Source organism: Manacus vitellinus, unplaced genomic scaffold (assembly GCF_001715985.3).
Source record: "Manacus vitellinus isolate BGI_N305 unplaced genomic scaffold, ASM171598v3 scaffold_64_pilon, whole genome shotgun sequence".
Taxonomy (NCBI): Eukaryota; Metazoa; Chordata; class Aves; order Passeriformes; family Pipridae; genus Manacus; species Manacus vitellinus.
In genome coordinates, this window is record NW_021940718.1 from 2,186,232 (window position 1) to 2,206,813 (window position 20,582).

The 20,582-nt window shown below is 44.8% G+C and overlaps 2 protein-coding genes across 2 annotated transcripts in view; one reads left to right on the top strand and one right to left on the bottom strand.

The window, feature by feature from the left end:
* The first annotated feature begins 1,198 nt into the window (after positions 1-1,198).
* On the top strand, positions 1,199-18,183 carry LONP1 (lon peptidase 1, mitochondrial). Its single transcript, XM_018083555.3, has 17 exons — positions 1,199-1,287; positions 1,690-1,809; positions 3,372-3,600; positions 4,124-4,185; positions 4,763-4,892; positions 5,269-5,352; positions 7,088-7,308; positions 8,700-8,838; positions 10,885-11,063; positions 11,515-11,602; positions 12,227-12,349; positions 13,077-13,193; positions 13,491-13,631; positions 13,717-13,882; positions 14,834-15,042; positions 16,306-16,470; positions 17,801-18,183. The coding sequence occupies exons 2-17, from the start codon at positions 1,733-1,735 to the stop codon at positions 17,963-17,965; spliced, it is 2,295 nt and encodes a 764-aa protein (XP_017939044.1). The 5' UTR covers positions 1,199-1,287; positions 1,690-1,732; the 3' UTR covers positions 17,966-18,183.
* A 1,084-nt stretch (positions 18,184-19,267) lies between these two features.
* RPL36 (ribosomal protein L36) overlaps positions 19,268-20,582 on the bottom strand; it is a 17,105-nt gene continuing 15,790 nt past the window's right edge. Inside the window, exons 2-3 of the mRNA XM_029963886.1 lie at positions 19,924-20,364; positions 19,268-19,401 (exon numbers count right to left, since the gene is read on the bottom strand). Of these exons, the coding sequence (XP_029819746.1) occupies positions 19,312-19,401; positions 19,924-20,364 (531 nt within the window). The 3' untranslated portion in view covers positions 19,268-19,311. The remainder of the gene's footprint in view (positions 19,402-19,923; positions 20,365-20,582) is intronic.

Sequence of the window (20,582 nt, forward strand, 5' to 3'; positions counted from 1 at the left end):
TCCTGTAGTATTATTTATTGCTATTTCTACTGTAGTATTTTTCTGCGTGTTCAAATCTAATATGTACAACTTTTACTGTCCTTATAGATGTGTTGGGGGAAGGAGAAGGTTATATATTATTAAGATCTCTAGACATACAATCATACAACACATATATAAAAGCCATTGATTTCAATGCACAGGTCAGCAGTGTCTTAGAGAATTGCTAAATGTTCTCTCTTACCCTGCAAATCCATTGTGCTGCAATTTAATACTTCATTTCTGGGCAACGTGAAGTCTCTACAGCGCATAAGGAGTTACTAATTTTCTTTCTGTTAGTATCTGTGACACTGATAAGCACAGTTGTGCTAAACATCGTGCAAAATTAAAATAGGTGTGCCAAGATTAGAACAGGCCAGCAGTGGTGGTGTTGTTCCTGCTGCTCTGTCAGAACCATGCTGGTTGTTACCAAAGTGTTGGGCGATGCAGCTCCTGTCCATGGCTTTGAAGAACACTCAGGGGTTGGCAGATTAAGTTCATGCAACAGCAGAATTCACAAGGACTTATTTTTTTGGTCACTGAGGATTCAGCCTGCTGTGATAACCATTCCAGTGGTGCTGGGAGATCTGCCAGGGGCAGGTGTGGGGCATCCAGAGAGCAGGAGGGAGTGAGAAAGTAAACCAGGGAGAAATACTGGCTGAAACTCAAAGCAGGGACTCAGGTGGGCTGGTGTGTGTAGGAGAGGAATTGAGCAGAGGGGGCTTTGGAGAAGAGGATTTAAACAGAATTGGTGAGCAGAATTCAGGCAACTGATGGGGAAGGGTGAACTAGTTCTCCCTCAGGAGTGGAGAGCTGGGACATGCAGGTATGGAAGGGGAAAGGAACAGCAATGGCAACAGAAGCTCTTACAAGGTGCTGTTCAAGTGACTGAGAGGTTTCTTGCTTGTAAGACTTGTGCAGATTAGGTCTAGTTCCTCCCCCTGCCTTTGAGCTTGTCTTATCTTATCACTCTGAAGTGACTTGTTTTAAATACTGAAATGTCATGTTTCTCTAATACTTCTCCATTTCCATGTTACTGTCCTCTGATGGGGGCAAAACTAGAGAAATACATGCTCAAACTTCATAATTTCACTGTAGGGTGTCACCATGCCTGGCCTTATACCCTGGGAGTGCAAAGCTTACAGAAAATCCACCTCTGATCCCATGCTTGTTGTCCTAGGTGAAAAATAAGAAGCTGGTTGAGCTGCTGAGGAGGAAAGTTCGTCTTGCCCAGCCTTATGCAGGTGTTTTCCTTAAAAAGGATGACAAGTAAGTTGTTTCTCTTGGTCTTTTTGAAAAATACAAAAATAAGCTGTTTCTGTGCCTGGGTTGCATTTACACTAAAAACTATCATCTGCAATTTCCTGCCTTGGATAGTATTGCAGAAATTGGGGTTAGTCTTGGACCATCCTCATGCTATGCCAGCTTTTGTTGCCACCACCAGCACTGCTGGGAGCCAGACCCTTCCCAAAAGGCTGCTGTTTGGGAAGGAGATGAGCTATCTGGGTACTTGGATGATTTGAAAAGGGGCTACATGGTGGTAACAGTGGGGATTAAGTGTCTTTGCTCCTAAATTCAAAGTTCTGCAGCTGGTGATTGTTTCTTTCTTTTTATAACCTGACCTGCTCTCTCAAGTTTCTGAATATCTACCCCAATTTTTTTGCTCAACAGCAACGAATCTGACGTGGTGGAGGATCTGAATGAGATCTACCAGATGGGAACTTTTGTCCAGATCCATGAAATGCAGGACCTTGGAGACAAGCTGAGGATGATAGTCATGGGACACCGAAGGTTGGTTACTGGTGCTTCACTGCATCTCACCAGACATCTGTGTGAACAGGGAGATCCCCTTTTGGTTTCACCACTTATATGCATTTTTCTACACAAGCCTTTGCTTTGTTACCACACTGTATCCTGAGAGTGCTCTGGTACCCCAATACTCCAGGTACTCTCACAGCTCTGACTGCAAAAGGAAGAGACAGAGCATGGCATTCTCATGTAAATTGTGATGTGATGCAAGGAAACATTCATTAAGCTGAAGTTTAGCAGTTACTGTGACAAGTACAGCAAGCTTTAGTAATGGTGAAAAGAATTCTCTGCAATAATGCAAGCCAGTATTTCTACTTTAAAAAAAAAAAGGTAGTCCAGAACTGTAATTATGTCTTGCCTACATAATCTTGCCCCAGAAGTGAACTGAAGAAAATAGGATTATTGCTGAAAATATAGATTTAGCTATTTGTGCCAAATATTTTGAGCTAAGACAATATAAAATTGTATTTTTAAAAGGATCAAATAATTCCTTTCCATTAGAATTAAAAATACAAGGACAGAAACACGGCAGGGAACAGATCCAGGATGAGTTTTGCTTTGAAGCATGGCTTTTTTTCCTTCCACTCACTTTACTTCACTTGCATTTCTTCTGGACAGCAAAGAATGAGCAGTACGTGTCAAAGCTGAATTTATGTGAGTTCACAAGTCAACTCCCTTTCAAATGAAGTCTTAGACCACCTGCTGCATTACCAAAGCACAACTGTGTTTGGTTAGATTTTGGAAATAGTCAGCTACTGGTTTTGGTTTACTTGGAATAGAAATATTTCCCTGTAACTTGGAAGGATTTGGATTCTGAAGGTCTGACTTGGGAATTGGTCTTTATGGGCTGAGACACAGAGCACTGGTCAGTCATGTCCATGGGAACCCCACTGGATATCAGATTTGAGGAGGATTTGTAGGGAAACACACAGAAAAGGAAACTCCTGTGTCAGCAGCCAAAATAAATGTGGTGTCCTGTAAATGTGGGTCCTCTCCTCTCTATATCCCTCTTTTAGTTCTCCCCTTACACCCTCTAGATGCCTTCTGGGTCAGGGCAGCAGCTGGGGCTATTTGGGTGCTGAGTGGCCATTTGGCTGCTGCCAGACTCTGTTCCAGGTGACCTGCAAGAGAATGTTCTGCTCCCCAGCACTGATTGCCACCACCAGCAACCTCACCCTCCAGAAAATGTTTTGAACTTAATTGTGTGTGGTATTCTGTTGACAAGAGTCCTCAAAAGTTGCTGGTACCAATAGGCTAATTCAGTGCCCAGTTAACTTTTTTGTTTGGCAACAATTTACTTATTGTAAATTTACTTAGTAAATCCTGTCAGGATCTACCACTTACTACTGTTTTACTGAATCAAGCCTTATTTTGATAAAATGAACCAAAAGCTAAATCTTGTCAAAACAAGTGCAGCTGGTCACCTTTGTCAAAGTTTGAAACTTTAGTTTACTCCAAATACAACTTAGACACTTTTCATGCTGAAGAGCTGAAATCACAGATAACAGGGGGATTGATTGTTGCTGGTTTCTTTTGGCTTTCAGGATTCGTATAAACAAGCAACTGGAGGTTGAGCCTGAGGAGCCTGAGAACAAACAGAAAATCAGGAGGAAACAAAAACGCTCTAAGAAAGAGGCTGAGGAGGAGCCTGGAGCGAAGGACCAGGCTGTGGAACTGGTACTGGATCCTGTAGCTGCTTCCTCACAGGAGGTTCTCATGGTAGAAGTAGAGAACGTGGTTCATGAAGATTTTCAGATCACAGAAGAGGTTAAAGTAAGTGAATTAATTACACAAGCCTGGACTTGTCCTGTAGAATTGCACCTGCATTTCTTGCTTAAAAGGAAGAGTTCTAAAATCAGGCTCTAATTTCTGGCTTCAGAAACCAGTTCCTTCTTTTCACAGCCACTGCACGAGGGGATTATATGAAAGTAGTGAATTTTTATTACAGCAGCTCAATTCCTTAGAACTGGTGACTTCAAGAGGTTGCTGAGTGAAGAGGCTGGGCTGTGTTTAAATCTGTGTGATGTCCTCCATCAAACTGAGTCTTTGCTTAAAGATGGCTTGAGTGCTCAGCCTGATGGTACCTGCTGGCCAAGAGCCAGTCAGGTTTTGTGCACACAGGCAGGCAGCCTGCAGGCCCTCTTGCCTTTCCCCTGAGCACCAACTTCCCCAGCACCAAGTACATCAGCACAGCACTGCAGTGGGTGGCCAGGGTCTGGGGAATGTCATATTTGTACTGAGGCTTTGCCTGTCCTTTTCCATTCTTTTGGTGATTAAGTTTTTATTGTGTTTATAGGCACTTACTGCAGAAATTGTGAAAACAATCCGGGACATCATTGCCTTGAATCCCTTGTACAGGTATGTCTGTCCCATGCTGCCCTGCTTTGGGAACAGCATCTTCTCAGGCTGGAGTATGCTGGGATTTTCTGTTCCACTTGTCTTTTTGCTGTAATGAAGAAGAGATATTTGCTGAATTGTCACCTAGAATTTTGGTTTGGGATGTAAGCTTTATCATCCAATACTGGAAACAGAGGGGAAGTTTTGAAAACATGATGTGCAACTTAGAAACAAAGTAGGATGATTAAGTCCTAAAGCAGGTGACCTGGGTCTAAGTGAAGCTCACTACAATGAGTATCATGATCTAATCCATGTAATATGAGCAGGATAAAAGTCTTGGTGTACTGGCATCAAAAAATCTTACATACCTGTTAGGAGAGCATTTCATATATTTGATTTTATGTCTCAGTGACCATTCCTTTAATCAAGTGATTTATGTGTTTGTTACTTAGTATTGATTTAGTGAAATTAATAAAAGTTGCCATGAAACTGAGCTGTGTTTCGTTTGTTTGCACTGTCACAACAAGTAAATAAGGATACTCCCTTTGGAATGTAAAAGTTCACAGAGCATTTTGGGGTTTGTCACCCTTTTTTTCAGAGAGTCTGTGCTTCAGATGATGCAGGCTGGCCAGCGTGTCGTGGATAACCCCATCTATCTGAGTGACATGGGGGCAGCCCTAACAGGGGCAGAGTCACACGAGCTGCAAGACATCTTGGAAGAAACCAGTGTAAGATGAAGCTTTTAAGTAAAGTGATGTGATAGAATCAGTCCACCTGTTGTATGTCACATTTTCTTTACCAGCCTCAGTGCAGAGGAGACTTCAATGCTGTTTGATGATATGTTAACATCAGTGACTAGATTCCTGTTGAAGGATTTAGTAAATCATTAGTACTGATTTATTCTGCAAAGTTACTGATGCACTGCATCTTTGGTGACAAATAATTTTCTTTGCATGCTGTGGAATTGCTACAAGTTTGTCTTTCCACATCTACAGGTGCTGGAGAGTTCTCCCAGAAAACCTGTTGGGAGTTTTTTATTCTGCCTTTCCCACCAGGAGTTGACAAGGGTGTAGCATCTCAGAACTCATTTTGTGTCTTTTACAGATTCCCAAACGGCTTTACAAAGCCCTTTCCCTTCTGAAAAAGGAATATGAGCTGAGCAAACTCCAGCAGCGTCTGGGAAGAGAGGTAAGGTTTTTGGGTAACAAATAACCTCATGTGTGTTTATATAATGTCCACTGCTGTGATGCTTATTGCAGCAAGGCAACAGTACACACTCCAAAGGGACATTATTTGGAGTTAAGATTTTCTGTTCTTCTGTTAGAAATGCCTTTTTTCATGCACATGGGAGAAGTAACAAGACATGAGGCTACAACATCTGCTGTTAAATTGTGTCCAAGTTGTAATTTCATGCCAGCAGATAAATCCTAGGGGTCTGCAGTTTACCGAGCACCTGTGTAACAATCTACAGCATAACACTGTATATAGAATATAATAGTGTAAATAGCACAGTGTTACTTTGAAAGACCCTCTGCTAACTCCTGTGAACTGCAGTAGTTCCTGTCTGTTGTAAGATTTAATCAGAATATAATAACTACATCAAAATGGTAATGAAGTATATGAAGTACAAATACTTGACTATACTGAGTCAAAAGTTCGTGGGTTTTTTAATCCCAGTAACTGGGGCTTTTAGAATTCATGTTAAGTGTAAAATGCTTTTGGACCAGGGTTGGAATTGTTGGAGACTTCTTAAACAAATTGGACGGATGAAGTCTGTGGGATCAGATGGGATTCACTGAAGGATGCAGAGGGAGCTTATCAATGTCAGTATTTTGGCTTTTTCATTCATCTTTAAAACACTGTGGTGACTGGGGAGGTTCCTGGAAAGAAGAAAAAGGTAAATGCCATGCCCACCTCCAGGAAGGAGAATCAGGAGACTGAAGGCATGTCAGCCTGCCTCAGTCCCTGCAAAGATTGTAGGGGAAATTCTCCTGTAAGTCCTGTACAGGCACGTGAAGGAGGACATGATTTGGAAGAGCCAGAAGGAATTTTCCAAAAGCAAGCTGCCTAATTGTCTTCTCTGATGAGAAGGCCCAGAGCACAAAAGAGTAACATGGTTTAGTGGTGGGGCTGGCAGTGCTGGGTTAATGGTTGGACTAGATGATGTCAGAAGTCTTTTCCAGCCTGAATGATTTTATGATTCCAGCAATGACTGTTGTGTACATTGACATTTGCATGGCCTTTGTTGAGGTCAGCCATAGTAGTATTCTGACCAAATTGGAATGTTACAGACTGGAAGGATGTAATACAAGGTGGGTGAAAAAATTGGCTAGACTACTGGGCAGAAAGGGTTGTCATCAACAAGGTGAAGTCTAACTGCAGCCAGCTACCAGTGATGTCCATCAGGGAGTCAGTAAGAACCTCCTCAGGTTCTACAAAGAAAAATTCATAGTGCCACACTAGGCTTGAAATAACCAGGATAGAAAACAGCTTTACAGGAAAGGACTTTGAAGCCCTGATGTGCAGGAAGCTTGCCATGAATTAGCAGACTGTCCTTGTGGCAATGAAGGCCAAATGCATACTGGGCTCCACTTGCCCTGTGTAGGCAACAGGTAGAGAGAAATGGTTAGTCCCTTCTATTGGGCACTAAAGGAGATCACATCTGGCTTATTCTGCTCAGCTTTTGGTCTCCCCAGCACAAACAAAACATTGTAGCACTGAATGATGGCAAGTAAAGGCCACCAAGATGTGGTGGGCACTGGAGAATGTTGTAGAGTCCCTTTATGTATTATAATATGCTGCAAATAATTCCCAAGCAGTATTGCCAGTTGCTGGGAACATCATGACTGAGAAGTATTTGGAAGCATTTGATGTTAGATGGGTTGTACCAGGAACAGATCACTGTATTTGTGGCTTTGTCCAGGTGGAGGAGAAGATCAAGCAAACACATCGCAAGTATCTTCTCCAAGAGCAACTGAAGATCATTAAGAAAGAACTGGGTCTGGAAAAAGAGGACAAGGATGCCATAGAAGAGAAATTCCGTGAGCGACTGAAGGATCTGGTAGTGCCAAAACACGTCATGGATGTGATTGATGAAGAGTTGAACAAGTTGGGTTTGCTGGATAATCACTCCTCAGAATTCAAGTGAGTGCTTGGCTGTGTCCTCCTCTGGTGTCAGGGTTGGTTGGGAGAATGAGAGAAATCAATGCAGTTCTGCAAAGGTCTTAAGAGTTTCTTTTCTCTTGTTGTCATAGTTGTTTTTTCTGAACGTAGCATATGATCAGATTATAGGATTGTTCTCCAAATTGCCTGTGTTTACTTCTGTAGTTTACCTCTTTTGATCATTTTAGGTCTTCTCTTGCAGTCTCATAAAAAATTTGCAGTTAGTTCCACCTTGTGAAATGTGCAGTGTTTCTTTTTCTGCCTTTAATTTTGGCTCTTCTTCCTTGTACCTTGGTATTTTCAATATTGTGAGAGAAGAGAAGCTGTTAACACATGACATTGGCTAAGCTGCCTGAGGTGGCCCCTGAAGGGTTGGGGCAGGGTTGGAGTTGCAAAGGAATAGTTTATAACACATGATCTGTGACATGGGCTGTCAGAAACTGAGCTCAAATTGAACATTTATCTGTTGAGTCAGAATGTGCTGTACAATACAGCAGTTATTGTACTCATCAGCTCTGTAATGTCCTGGGTCTTTGCTTTTAAAAGTGTCTTTTATGGAGTAAAAGACTGTGTTTGAGGACAAACACGTCATTTGAATGAGCAGCATCTTGGTAATGATAGAAAAGACACACTGGGCTTCCCAGCCAGCAGTAGTACCTTTCCCTTTCCCTCAGGGTAGTCACAGTGGTTCCAAGTTTGCAGAGGAAGTACTTGGGTGAAAAAAGCCCAAGCTTTGTTGGCCTGGGGTGAATCCTGGGCCCAGCCAGCCGAGCTGTGCTTGGCTGTGTCCATTGCTGTGCACAACTTCCCCCTTACTGCACCCTGCAGAGCTCCCTGTGTGTTTGAACCTCTGGCCTGAGTGTGCAGTTTTAGAACAGTGAGTGCTGCTTTGACACACCCAAGTTCTCCTGTGTCTGGTTATGGTGATTATCTCTATCATTAACTTCCACCCTGACATCCTTACCTCCCTGTCTTAAATCCTTCTCTGTGGTGTTTTACATCCAGCTGGTTTTCCTTGCTTCTGAGCCAGGAATCATTCTTCTTTACCTTGTCTTTGTCTACTGGGGAGACAGAGAAAACTGGTTTTCTATTTCTAAGTTTTGTAATCTGATCTAAACAGTTGACATGGTGTGGAGTGTACAAGCAGTCCTGCTGCTTTTCAGACAGGAGACAGCCCTACACCAAAACAATCATCTCTTTTCAAACCTATGACAGTTAGCAATGACTGTCCAGGTAATGATGTTCTTTCCATAGCCTCACTTGCACAAGTAGTTTATATCCCACTTGTTCTGGTGAGATTGTTTTGGAAGGCAGTGGAGGAAGACATGAGCTGGTTGTTGTCAAATCACTCTCATTTGTGTGTTTTCTGTCAGTGTTACACGAAACTACTTGGACTGGCTGACATCCATCCCATGGGGAAAGTGTAGTGAGGAGAACCTGGAGCTGAGCAGAGCCCAGGCAGTTCTGGAGGAGGATCACTATGGAATGGATGACGTCAAGAAGCGAATTCTGGTAAGGCAGGAGCAGGGAGTGTGTCCCATTTCACACTCTGCTTAGCATCAGGCATTTTGGGATGTGTTTCAGAGTGTAGCTCTCCATTGTATTGGTGTTAATTCATGGATCAAACAGAGAGCTACATGAAAGAACTGAATGTTCTGGTGATTAGTTAATGTGTTTAATTTTTTGTGGCAATGAAGGTTGCATTCTCATTTCAAACTGCAGTGTACTGGTTTGCACTTTAAGCTGAGCAAGTGAGGAAGTGTCCAAGGGAAGCAGTCTGGGTTTTAATCAGTCTGTTCAGAGACTTGTTCCACGTGACTGACAAAGCTACAGCCTTTCTGAAACACACTGAACCTCTTCATGGCTGCACTAAAGAGAGAAGTTAGCTAAGGTGCATGTTTGCCTCATAACCTTTCCCTGTCCCCATAGCTGGATGCTGAAAGGTTTGCAGTCTGTGCAATGCAGCACCTCATAAAAAAAAGGCCAGGGTAGTTTTCAGTGTTGCCTTGTTCTGCAATATTTGTCACTTTTTGCTTGAGTATGTCCTGCCTCTGCTTGCTGTGGTTAGGGAAGCTGGTTTTGATCAGAGCAGACAATTGCAACAGGCTGCAGAAATTTCAACAGCTTGTTGTGGGAACTGCCTGCCTTTCCAGGGGACAGGAATAGACTCCCCCTCGCAGCAGCCAATGCATTCAAGCAGTGAAAGACAATCCCAAGCAGGATTTGTGCTGTACTGGGCAAGTGCACGAGAGTGCCAAGTGGAGGGGGAGGCAGGTGCAGATCCTGACTCTGCATTAGCAAATTGTAGTGAGAGCTCAGTGGATTTGGTGAAGCTGTTGAATGTAGCTGGCCTTCAATTTGGCCATTTCCTTCCAAATTGTAGTAATTACAGCAGTTTCTTTTACTGTTCCCAAAGCTTCATGTTACCTTGGGGACAGCACTGATGGTACTTAGGCCACTCAGTAATTGTTGTGCACAGAAGCCATATAGACATCTACTAAACCAGTAGTACAATGTTGTTAAATATAATGGATAGTAAATTCTTAGACACCCTGGGATTTTGCTTTTATTAAATTGCCTTGTTCCAGTCTCTTCTGGTAAAAGATAAAGGTGAAGTACCTCCTTGCTGACAGCCAAAGAGGGCTGGTCTCCTAAGACTTGTGACTAAATCCTGCTGTCTGATTTATTATTTTCAGTGATTTGTGGTAAGCCTGTTGTGGCACACTTGCAAGCAGATATTAACCCTTCTGAGTATCAGTCTTGTCTCTTGCTTGCCAGCACTACTCCTGCTGAGTAGGCCCAGCCTTTATACACAAACAGACTGAGTTGCATCATGCAGGCCTGTGGCTTTGATTAGTGATGTGACACAGAGAAGGCTCCCGTGTTTCAGCAGTGCAAGTGAGGCTGATGATTTTAAGGTACCAAGGAATATCTGCAGAGGTTTGAGCCTTAGTTGGATTGGTGCTATGGTCCTTGTGTAGTATTGCTGTAGAGGGAAGAGACAAGGCTTATCTTTGCTAAATAACTGGCTTGTTAAAGGGGAAGTGCATCTCTTTGACCACTTGCACATCATTCCTTTTCTGTAAGTGTATAAGCAGTTGAGACTTCAGTTCTGAACTGGTGTCTTTTGATTCCTCAGCTGCTGAGTGTTACTTGAGGGTTGTCTGGCATAGAAGTGTGAAAAGATGCAAGCTTAACTGAGCACAGAGGAAGTGGTCCAGTAGGAGATGCTCACATGTAGCTTGAGAGATTCAGGTGAGAACCAGGGAAGCTGGGAGAAGAAGTCTGTCTTCTCACTCTCAGACAGCGGAGAGAGAGAGACTGCTTCTCCTGGTGAGATGAGGACAGAGCACAGAACACAGCAACAACCAAGTGTGTAAATAACCAGAGGGAAAAGAGGTGCCCCAGTATCCTGACTTAGCTTTTCCCCTTGCCCTCCCCAGCTTCTTTGAGAACCAGCTTTGTGTGTAACGCTCATTGCTTGACCTGACAACAAACGTGTTTTGGTGTTTCTGCTGTTGCCTTCTGTTCACTGCTGGTGCTTCCTCGGTCCTGCAGGAGTTTATAGCAGTCAGCCAGCTACGAGGATCCACCCAGGGCAAGATTCTGTGCTTCTATGGCCCCCCTGGGGTTGGCAAGACCAGCATTGCCCGCTCCATCGCCAGAGCCCTGAACAGGGAGTACTTCCGCTTCAGCGTGGGGGGCATGACTGATGTAGCAGAAATAAAAGGACACAGGTCAGTGTGTAACTGCAGCAGTTTCTCTCTCCACCAGTGTTTACCAATGTTGTCAAAATAGGAACCCAGTGTATCTTTTGGTTTACACTGCTCTTTGTTTTTTGTCCCTCTCAAGTAAGGGAATGAAACATTCCCTTTTCTAACATTTCTTTACCCAAAACCCAGGAAAATTCAAACATGTCTGTTCTCAGCCTTACCTCTTTGCTTTCCTCTAATTGAAAAGTGGTTAAAACTAAAGATAAAAACTGTAGTCCGGGAGTATTTTGCCAAAATTCATGTCTGTTCTTTGCTAGAAACAGACTAGATGGATCTTGATGCTTAGTATGGTGATGGAAATGCTTTTGATAGATGCAGAAGAAATAAAGACTTGTTTCCCAGCAGGATATACCTGTTCTGTGATGTGTGCTGTACTTTGCAATGGTTCCCTAAATGGTTCCCTCTGATAAAACAGGAGGACATATGTTGGAGCAATGCCAGGAAAAATCATTCAGTGTCTGAAGAAGACCAAAACAGAGAATCCACTTATACTGATCGATGAGGTGAGGTATTTGGTCTTTATTCTAGGTTTTGCTCTTAAAGATTTGTATTGATTCTTGAGCTCAGTAGAGAAGATAAGCAGTAACTCTCCTAAAAATCCCAGGGGTTTTTTATTTAAATGAGGCTGGGCTCTCAAGTTCTTTGGGTGACAGTAATACCTTAGACCCTTTGTTTTCTCTTCCTATAACAGAATCCAACTTTAAAATTTTAGTTCTGCCCTTCTCATTAAATTGTGGCTGTTTGGATCACAAGGATCCTGATGGACCTGGCTGGATATTCAGAGGCTTCCATAGCTCCTGTGTTCCTGACCTTGGTGTGGTCAATCACTGTGCACAAAACCACTGTTGCCCATGTGATTATTAGCAAGAGTCACTCTCTTAGCATGTCTAAAGCAAGACTGTAAGGAATAAGATGCTTAGTCAATTTGTGGTCTGATTTGAGAATAAATGAGTCAGGAAGGATGATTGTGGAGATTTAGGTGAAAGCACAGAAAAGTTGAAGTGTGGTAGTGGATGTTTATAAACACACACAGGAAGATTTTCAGATGGAGCCTTGAAAAAAATCTTTGCTTGAGAATTTATCATGGTAAGAAACTTCTCAGAGCATTAAAATTTTTTCTCCCACAGGTAGATAAAATAGGAAGAGGGTATCAAGGGGATCCATCCTCAGCCCTTCTAGAACTATTGGACCCAGAACAGAACTCTAACTTCTTGGATCATTATCTTGATGTTCCTGTGGATTTATCAAAGGTATTTTTCTCTTCTGCAGAGGTTGTAGAGCTGAAATGTATGAATATGTATCAGTGTATCTGTCCCTGAAAAGATGCTGACACTTTATTCATTTGGAAAGGGACATGAGTGGTGTACAGCTATCTCTGCAGGAGCTGGCTTTAACTGAAGTTCTTACATGAGAGAACATGATCACCAGCTTATGTCCCATAGCCCAGCTCCCTGCAGAGCCAGCAAGACACAGATGTGTGGTCTCTGCTAAAAAAGGCAGGATTTTTCCTTTTATGTAATGATTGGCAGAGTTGATGTCAAGGGAGGTGGCCTAAAGCTGGTATCAAAGCTTTTGAAATTGGTTGTCTTTGCTCTTTTTGTATAGGTGACATTAATTGCAGAATTGATGGATTAGGAACAGGTATAGATAATTGGGTCGTTCTGTGCTAATTTCCTAGAAGGTAAAAAGAACTTACAAAGGAGATACAGATCTCCCCAGTTCTCTGGTCCAGATCAGACCATTCTGATTTCTCAGTTTGTGCTATGTGTATTTCTAACCATTTATTTTGGGGATAGGGAACTTCCTACTACATAGTTCTAAAATCTAAAACTTCTCTTCTAATAAAAACCAGATTCCACAGAGAGGATGAATTTGCTGTAGCCCTTCAGACAGAGAAACGCAGAACTTGGGAACTGTTGCTTGGACTGAAGCAGCAGGTTAATGAAAGTGCTTAATGTGATCTTTTAATACTTCCAGGTACTTTTTATTTGTACTGCCAATGTGACAGAAACCATTCCAGAGCCCCTGCGGGATAGGATGGAAGTGATCAACGTGTCAGGATATGTAGCAGAAGAGAAACTTGCAATTGCCGAGGTAAGAGAAACAAACCACTGTTGTGCTTTGAATTATTGCAGCTGGTAAAACTTTTGTTTTGCCAGATTCAGGCTGACATGTTTATGTCCAAGTGTGCCCAAAAAAAATTAGGCTCGTGGTATTTTGGAAGAGTTGCTTTTCTTTGAAAACCCAGTCAAAGTAACTCCAGTGTTCCGTAGGCTGAGGACACCAGAAAATGGCATTGAGCTAGCAGCAGAGAGAGGTTGAGTGAATTGGAACCACCAGGCTTTTGTCAAAAACCACTAACAGAAGGATGTGGGGGATTATTTCTTTCAGAGGTACTTGGTCCCTCAAGCACGAGTTCTGTGTGGCTTGGATGAAAACAAAGCCAAAATCACATCAGATGTCCTGACTGTGCTCATCAAGCAGTACTGCAGAGAGAGTGGGGTGAGGAATCTGCAGAAGCAAGTAGAAAAGGTGAGGGAAACTTATGTGTAACTGTGACCACTGTGCCTCAGCCTTCTTAGCTTTTTCTACAGAGACAAATTCCTATCTCACTCAGGTATTGCGGAAATCTGCCTATAAAATTGTGAGTGGAGAAGCAGAGACAGTGCAAGTGACACCTGAAAACCTGCAGGACTTTGTAGGGAAGCCCATCTTCACTGTGGATCGCATGTACGAGACCACTCCCCCAGGAGTGGTGATGGGCCTGGCCTGGACAGCTATGGGTGAGACAAACCAGTTCTGGGTTAATGTCTGATTTTCAGAAATTGAATGTGATAGTCAAACTGAATTTTCCCTCCTGAGTCCACTGAAGTTCTTCTACTGGCACCAGTAAAATGAACTTCTTTGCCTTTGGCTCCTGACTGCTGCTTCCCTGAAGGATGGAGCCTTTCTTGTTCTCTTACCCAGGCTCATCTTCACTTCGGGCCTGCACGTTTTCTCTTTGAGCTCCATATCCCATATGAACCACAGACATTTAGCAGTGACTAAACATAAGCCTTCTGTGAGAGGACAAGACCTTGTCTGCTTCCTTAAGAGCAGGAGGTGCCTCTGTGACACGGCACAGCTGTGTCTGCCCGTGATACCCAGCACTGCCTTGGCATGTGGAGGGCAGGCACAGCTGTTCCAGCACTCTCTGGGTGGCTGCAGTTGGCTGTTACCTTCCTCTGGATTACCCCCCTAGTAACTTGGGGGTTATCTGCACCACACGATGGAAATACAGCACACACAGCAAAGGAGATGACCCCTCATACTCAGATTGATCTTGGGTACAATTCAAGTGGTTAAGAGGGAAATGATCATTATGGTGGAGAAGGTAAATAGATGTCTGGCACCAGAGAGCTGAAGTGGCTAGAAGTGTGTTAAAATATAAACTCATCTTACTCTCTGGAAACAAAGAGCCTGAAACCATTATAAGAACTTGGTTATTTCCACTAAATAGGGGTTGCATCTGTGTTTGTAGAGTGAAGTCCAAAAAAGCAGTGAATGGAGACTGTTGAGATTTCTAGCTGGCCTTCCTGAGCATATTTGGGGAGCAGGTTTCAGCTGCTCTTTACCCAAGGCTAGTGTCTGATCACAGAGGCTCAGTTTGATATTCCTGATGTTGCTTCTGCATCACCCTTCTGGTTTGATTTTCCTTTCATTTCTTAGGATGTTGTTTTTCTTTTCTTTCTTAGGAGGTTCCACTCTATTTATTGAAACTTCCCTGAGGCGACCCAAAGACAAGGAGAGCAAGGATGGGTCCCTTGAAGTAACAGGGCAACTGGGAGATGTAATGAAAGAGAGTGCCAAAATTGCTTACACGTTTGCAAGAGCCTTTCTGATGCAGAAGGACCCTGACAATGACTTTCTTATGTCTTCTCATATCCACTTGCATGTGCCAGAGGTAAACTGATGCAGAGTTCACAGAGCATGCACAGCAGCCAGGCTGGTTTGCTCCCCTAGACTTGAAGCTGGAAGGCTTTTCACTTGTCCACATGCTGCAGAAATGCCCTCTTTTAGCAGTAAAACCTAGGAATGAAGATGTTTTCCTCAGGTTCCCATGAAAGTCTTATTATGAGCTGTTTCCACTCCTTTCTGCAACAAGCACGTGGCAAGAATACAGGACTTGGATAATGCTCTAAGGAATCCTAAGCTTTTGTTGTGGCTTTTGGCCCTGATTGTGCAGGGTGGGAGGAAACTGTGACACAGAGATAAGTGATTTGGATAAAAGTTCATATGAAGTTACAAGGGCACCAAAGTTTAGGTCTCTGTGTTAGTGGGTCTTCATAAAGGCTTCAGGTCATTTACACATAATTGAAAATACTACTCTTGATCTCTGTGCCATGGTTCCTAGTCACTATAATGGCAGTGATTGCATTTCTTCAATATTTGGGACTGAAAATAAATGCACACAGTGGTCAGAGAGGCTCACACTGTGTAACAGGCTTTGGGCAGGTGCTTTACTGAAGACAGGTTTTGTACTGTCATTGTGCCCAAGTTTTCCTTCTGGACTATTTGCACCCTCTGTGTCTGTCCAGGTACTGTGGTATTGTCTGTGAGTTTGTTTCCTGGAGGATCAGAAAAGTGCAGACATGATCTCTGTGTCTGCTCCCTCTCTGGCATTCATTTCCTCTGTGCTTACCTCAAAGATCTGTTTGATCTTAGATAAATCCAGACTGTCACTAGTTCAGGCCTGGATTTTGTGGGGCTTTATATACTGAATGATCTCTTCTGCCTTGAATGATTTTCAGTATTGTCCTCCACTATTTTGTGACTCTTGAAGGTCTTCCCTTGTGCTGTTGACTTCTGTTTCTTGTTTCCATAGTTGGCTTAGGTCTAACAAAGAACTTCAGAGTGTTTGTGCCCTTTTGTTCACTCATGTTGCTTATTCAAAGTCCTGAGTCCAAAAAGTATGGTGGTGGCATCAGGCCAGAAACCAAATTGTGGACTCATGGATCATTCCTCATGAATAAGGTGAGGAATGCCACAGTTGTTAACAGATCAGCCAGTTGAGATAACAGGATTCCATCAGTGACACGTGTTCAAAAACCTCTGTGAGACCCTGTAAAATTGGGGCAATGCTAAAACAGCAAGGACAAAGGTGCTGTCTGGCTTTGCTGCTCCTTAACTGCTCCAGGAGTGTTGCACTTTGTTTTTTTTCAAACAGGGAGCGACCCCGAAGGACGGACCAAGCGCAGGGTGTACCATAGTGACAGCTCTGCTGTCGCTGGCCATGAATTGCCCAGTGAGGCAGAACGTAGCCATGACTGGAGAGGTGTCACTGACTGGAAAAATTCTGCCTGTTGGTGGAATCAAGGAGAAGACTATTGCGGTAAGAGCTCTTCTCTTGTGTCTGTGCCTCGGCCAGGAGAGAGCCCTGGGCTGGGCTCAGCAGGGACTGGGACAGCCAGAGGGGTTGCTCCTTGCAGTGGGACAGGCACTGATTCCATCCACAGGGTGGAGAATCCTGCAGGGGAACATGGGGATCTTGGCTGTAAGGAAAGGGATGGGACCCCAGGCTTTGTGCCAGGGCAGGTGTGTTGGCCTAGTTCAATTCCACCTAACCTGGCAGAATTGAAGGTAACAGCCTTACCTGACTGTGAGAGCTGTCTGCTCTGTCACAGACTGGCACAGTTCAATCATCTCTGCTGGTTGAAGTGCCTGTTTAAGGAGGGCATCCAGTGGAGATCTGACAGAATTCATAAGGTACATCCTTAACATCCAGGCTCTGTTCCAGCATGAATTTGTCTGACTTAACATTTCATACAGATGTCTGTTTTAGGAAAAAAGGAGCTTAGTGTCTTGTATTTTTGGTTTCAACCTATTGCAGTTTTCAGAATTCCTTTCCAAGCATTGAATCCCTCTCCCTACTTTTCCTCTGCACAACTCCAGCCTACATAAGCCTTGCACCACACACATTTTTCTGTATTTAGGAGCATTAGCTCTTCCTCTGTTGAGCTGGGGCTCCACGTCAGTGTTCTGTCCCCACACCTGTTAGGGCTGCAGCCTTGTGCAGTGTGATTTCTTTTCCTCACATGACTTGAAAATGGGTAGTTGTTTGTTTGCCTGTGCTCACAGTGTCTTGTGGCACTGACTGGCTGCACTTGCAGGAGTGTGAGGGGTCACAGGGCTAAATGCAGGATCACCCATAAAAGTGATGGGTACAAACCTGCCCCAGGAGGAGCAGCTTTGCATTCCATGCTCCTTCCAGGGCAGCTGTCCCTATGAAAAGGCTCTCTAGAATGTTGCTAAGGGTATGGATGGGGTAGGTTGGTCTGATAACCTGTTTCTAACTCTTGCTTTCGTCCTAAGCTTCATCCTCACCCAAGCTGGAACAGACACTTAAAACTAAAATAGTATGAATGGTTCTAAAGAATCCTCTAGTGGGCTCACATAATCCTCCTAAAATGTGCCCCCCTCCATCTGTCCCTGCAGCTGAGGTGGCACAGGAGTGTGTGTTTTGGGCCTTGAGGGGAGATCTAGAACATGCTCCACCCTGGTGACATCTTGTCAGGAATGCCCTTGGTGCTCTCCAAAGAACAGAGTAAAGCTGGATCATGGTTCTAATAACTGCTCTTGGTTCAGAAATAGGGAAGGGTGTTTCTGGCAGATGGAGGGATTCCTAGGACTCAACAGACTGCCCTACTTTGTTCTCCCCACAGGCGAAGAGGGCGGGTGTTACCTGCATCATTCTGCCGTCAGAGAACAAAAAGGATTATTACGACCTTGCTGGATTCATTACAGAGGGACTGGAAGTGCATTTTGTGGAACACTACAAGGAGGTATTTGATATAGCGTTTTCACAGCTGGATCTGGCCGGGGGATGACAACAGCCCGTGCCCCATGGCTGGAAGGTGGTCAGGTCAGTCCCTCCCGCTCGGCCTCCGCCCAGGGATGGTGAGGGGGCAGTCCTGGAGGGGACATGGAGCTCTTGCTGCTGCGCAGCTGCTGAAATGAATGATGGCTCTGCTGGAATAAAGGATTTCTCACTCTTTAATACTGAATTATGATCCACAATAAAGCATTTCTGATTTTACCCAAGGAACGGGCTGTTATCAGCCACCAGCAGCAGGGCTGGTCTGGTCTCTTGTCATTGAAGATGTTTCAGTTATTTTACTGTAAATCTCAATACAGCTTGTGGGAAAACACGGAACACTACACCCAGAGCTGGGCTGATGTGCAGCTTTTGTTCCTGGTGTGGTGGAAGGCAAGTAGCTCTCAGAAATCTGTCTTGGCTTAGAAGCCTGTGCTAGGCTGAGGGGACACTGAAATCCTAGGACAGTTCAGCAGAGCTGGTACATTCAGCTGCTGAAGGAACGTGGTTCTCCAAGGTCAGTCACAGCTCAGAGCACCACAAAGAACTCCAGGCTTAAGGAGAGCAGATCTAGGCTGAAGAGCAGTGTCAGCAGTCAGCACTGTGCTGCACCATAGATGGCCTGTGCCTCTGCAACAGTTCTCTCATTTTCACAGAGAGAGTGTTGTGACATGACTGTTTTATGTCAGTAAGCACAGGCTTGGGGGCCAGAGAACTCAAATACTTCCATCTTACAAGGAATGCTAAGAAAAAGGAATTTAAAGAGGGGAGGAGTAGTTACATGAAGTCTAGTTGAAAAGTATTTCCTTGGGCAGGAAGAAGTCGTCATCATTTCACAGCAAGGGAGCCCAGAAAAAGAGTCCACCTGCTGAAGTCCAGAGAGTTCTTGCTGACTCCAGGTCTCTCTCATGACTTGTTAACACAGTGCACAAGGCAGGGGTGAACAGAGAGTACAAGGGGAAACAGGAGCACAAAAAGGTGCACAGGGAACAGACTGATGTGCCCTGAGGAAGGGAGTGCAAAGTAGTTACTATTTTCAACAGCAGTTTTTGCCCCCTGACTTCCCTCCTACCACCATTTAGGTCTGGAGACAGACTGGGAGGTGAGAGAAGGTATTTAGCTATTGCAGAGACTTCTGTGCCCTGAGACTCCACATGGTCTGGAGGATTCCCCTCTAGAATAAGTCACAGCACACCAGTATCAGCAGCTGCAGGTAAAATAAACCAGTGATGCAAGTTCTGGATGGCTGCAGCTCAGGGCCTTGTCAGCATCCCCAGCAGCACCCGCTGAAGCACATGTACCACCAACACTACCCTGGTTTTGGGAGAAAGGACTTTATTGTGTTACAGCCTGTACAACTCAATCCTTCTTTGCAGCAGCTTTTCTCATGGCTGCCAGGACATTACTGAGTTCCTCCCGCTTCCTCTTGGCCCGGATGTGAGTGCCAACCTGTGGGGAGAAAGGGCAGTCAGTGTTCACCCAGCACAGCCTGGGGCTGCTGCAGGTGTCACTGCAGACACTACTCAAAACCAGGCAGAATGGTAAAGTCCTGAAAACCTCCAGCCAGGGGGCTGCCATCACGTCTGAGTGGTACTTCCACAGAGTGATTTGGAGTGAGGAAGAAGCTGCTTTCAGCTCTCACTGTTGCCCTCAAGGAATCCCATCTGAAGTCTCCTGGTTAATGGTACCCAGTGCTGCTCTCCTCCCACCAGACATGCAAACCATGTAAAAACAGCATGGCCAACCTGGATCCCAAGCTTGGGGCCTTTCTGGCTAGGTACCTTTGTGTCCATCTCCTGCTCTCCCACCCAAGCCAAGGACCATCCCCTTCACTCCTTCAGATTACACCAGTAACTTCCCAAACAACGGAAAAAATAACTGAGAAGCCAAGTATACCAAAGCAAGGGCAGAAAAACAGAAAGCTGACACAGCAGTTTTTGCCATCCTCGTTAGGAGGATGGACTGACCTACCCGCTTCTTGATGAACTTGAGAGCACGTTTGTCCTTGGACACTTTCAGCAGCTCCATCGCGCGGCGCTCGTAGGGCGCGAAGCCACAGACTTCCCTGATCATGTCCCGCACAAACTTGGTGTGTTTGGTCAGGCGCTGTGGGGAGGGAGGAGATACGTGGATCACAAGGAATGTATGTGCTGGTTTACCCTGGCAGGACTGCAGAGGGCTGAGACAAACTCTGGGCTCGGGCCCCAAAACCAGCCCCTGCTGCTGGATGTCCCAGGGGAGCTGATCCCTGGCAGGTACCGCGGAGCGTGTGAGCTTGGCCAGGTGTGCTGGTCTGTCCTCACTCCAGCCCCGAGACGGGGGTTTCACACACTGGCAGCACCACCGTTTTTGGAAAAAGCGGGGTCGTGAGATCCCGAGGGTTTCCACTGCTACACACCTCGGACACCACAGCTACAGCCAGCACGGAATCAGAGCGTATGAAAGGCACAGATGCGTTAATGCCTCATAGCAACCCACGCACTCAGCGAACCTGGACAGCTCCGAGTCGTCATTACAGGGCAGTATTGCGGGGGTCGCCTGTTGTCGTTACCAACAGAAACAGAGTGGGAGAGACTCTAGAAGCCCCTGAGCCTCCACTGCTCCCCGGCCCTCCCGGCCAAGCCCTGCCC

Bases quoted from the DNA above. Each gene is read 5' to 3' on its own strand.
- LONP1 (XM_018083555.3), top strand. From the start codon at position 1,733: ATGGGAACTTTTGTCCAGATCCATGAAATGCAGGACCTTGGAGACAAG. The intron at 7,309-8,699 runs GTGAGTGCTTGG...GTTTTCTGTCAG, and splicing joins AATCACTCCTCAGAATTCAA to TGTTACACGAAACTACTTGG. The intron at 13,883-14,833 runs GTGAGACAAACC...TTTCTTTCTTAG, and splicing joins CCTGGCCTGGACAGCTATGG to GAGGTTCCACTCTATTTATT.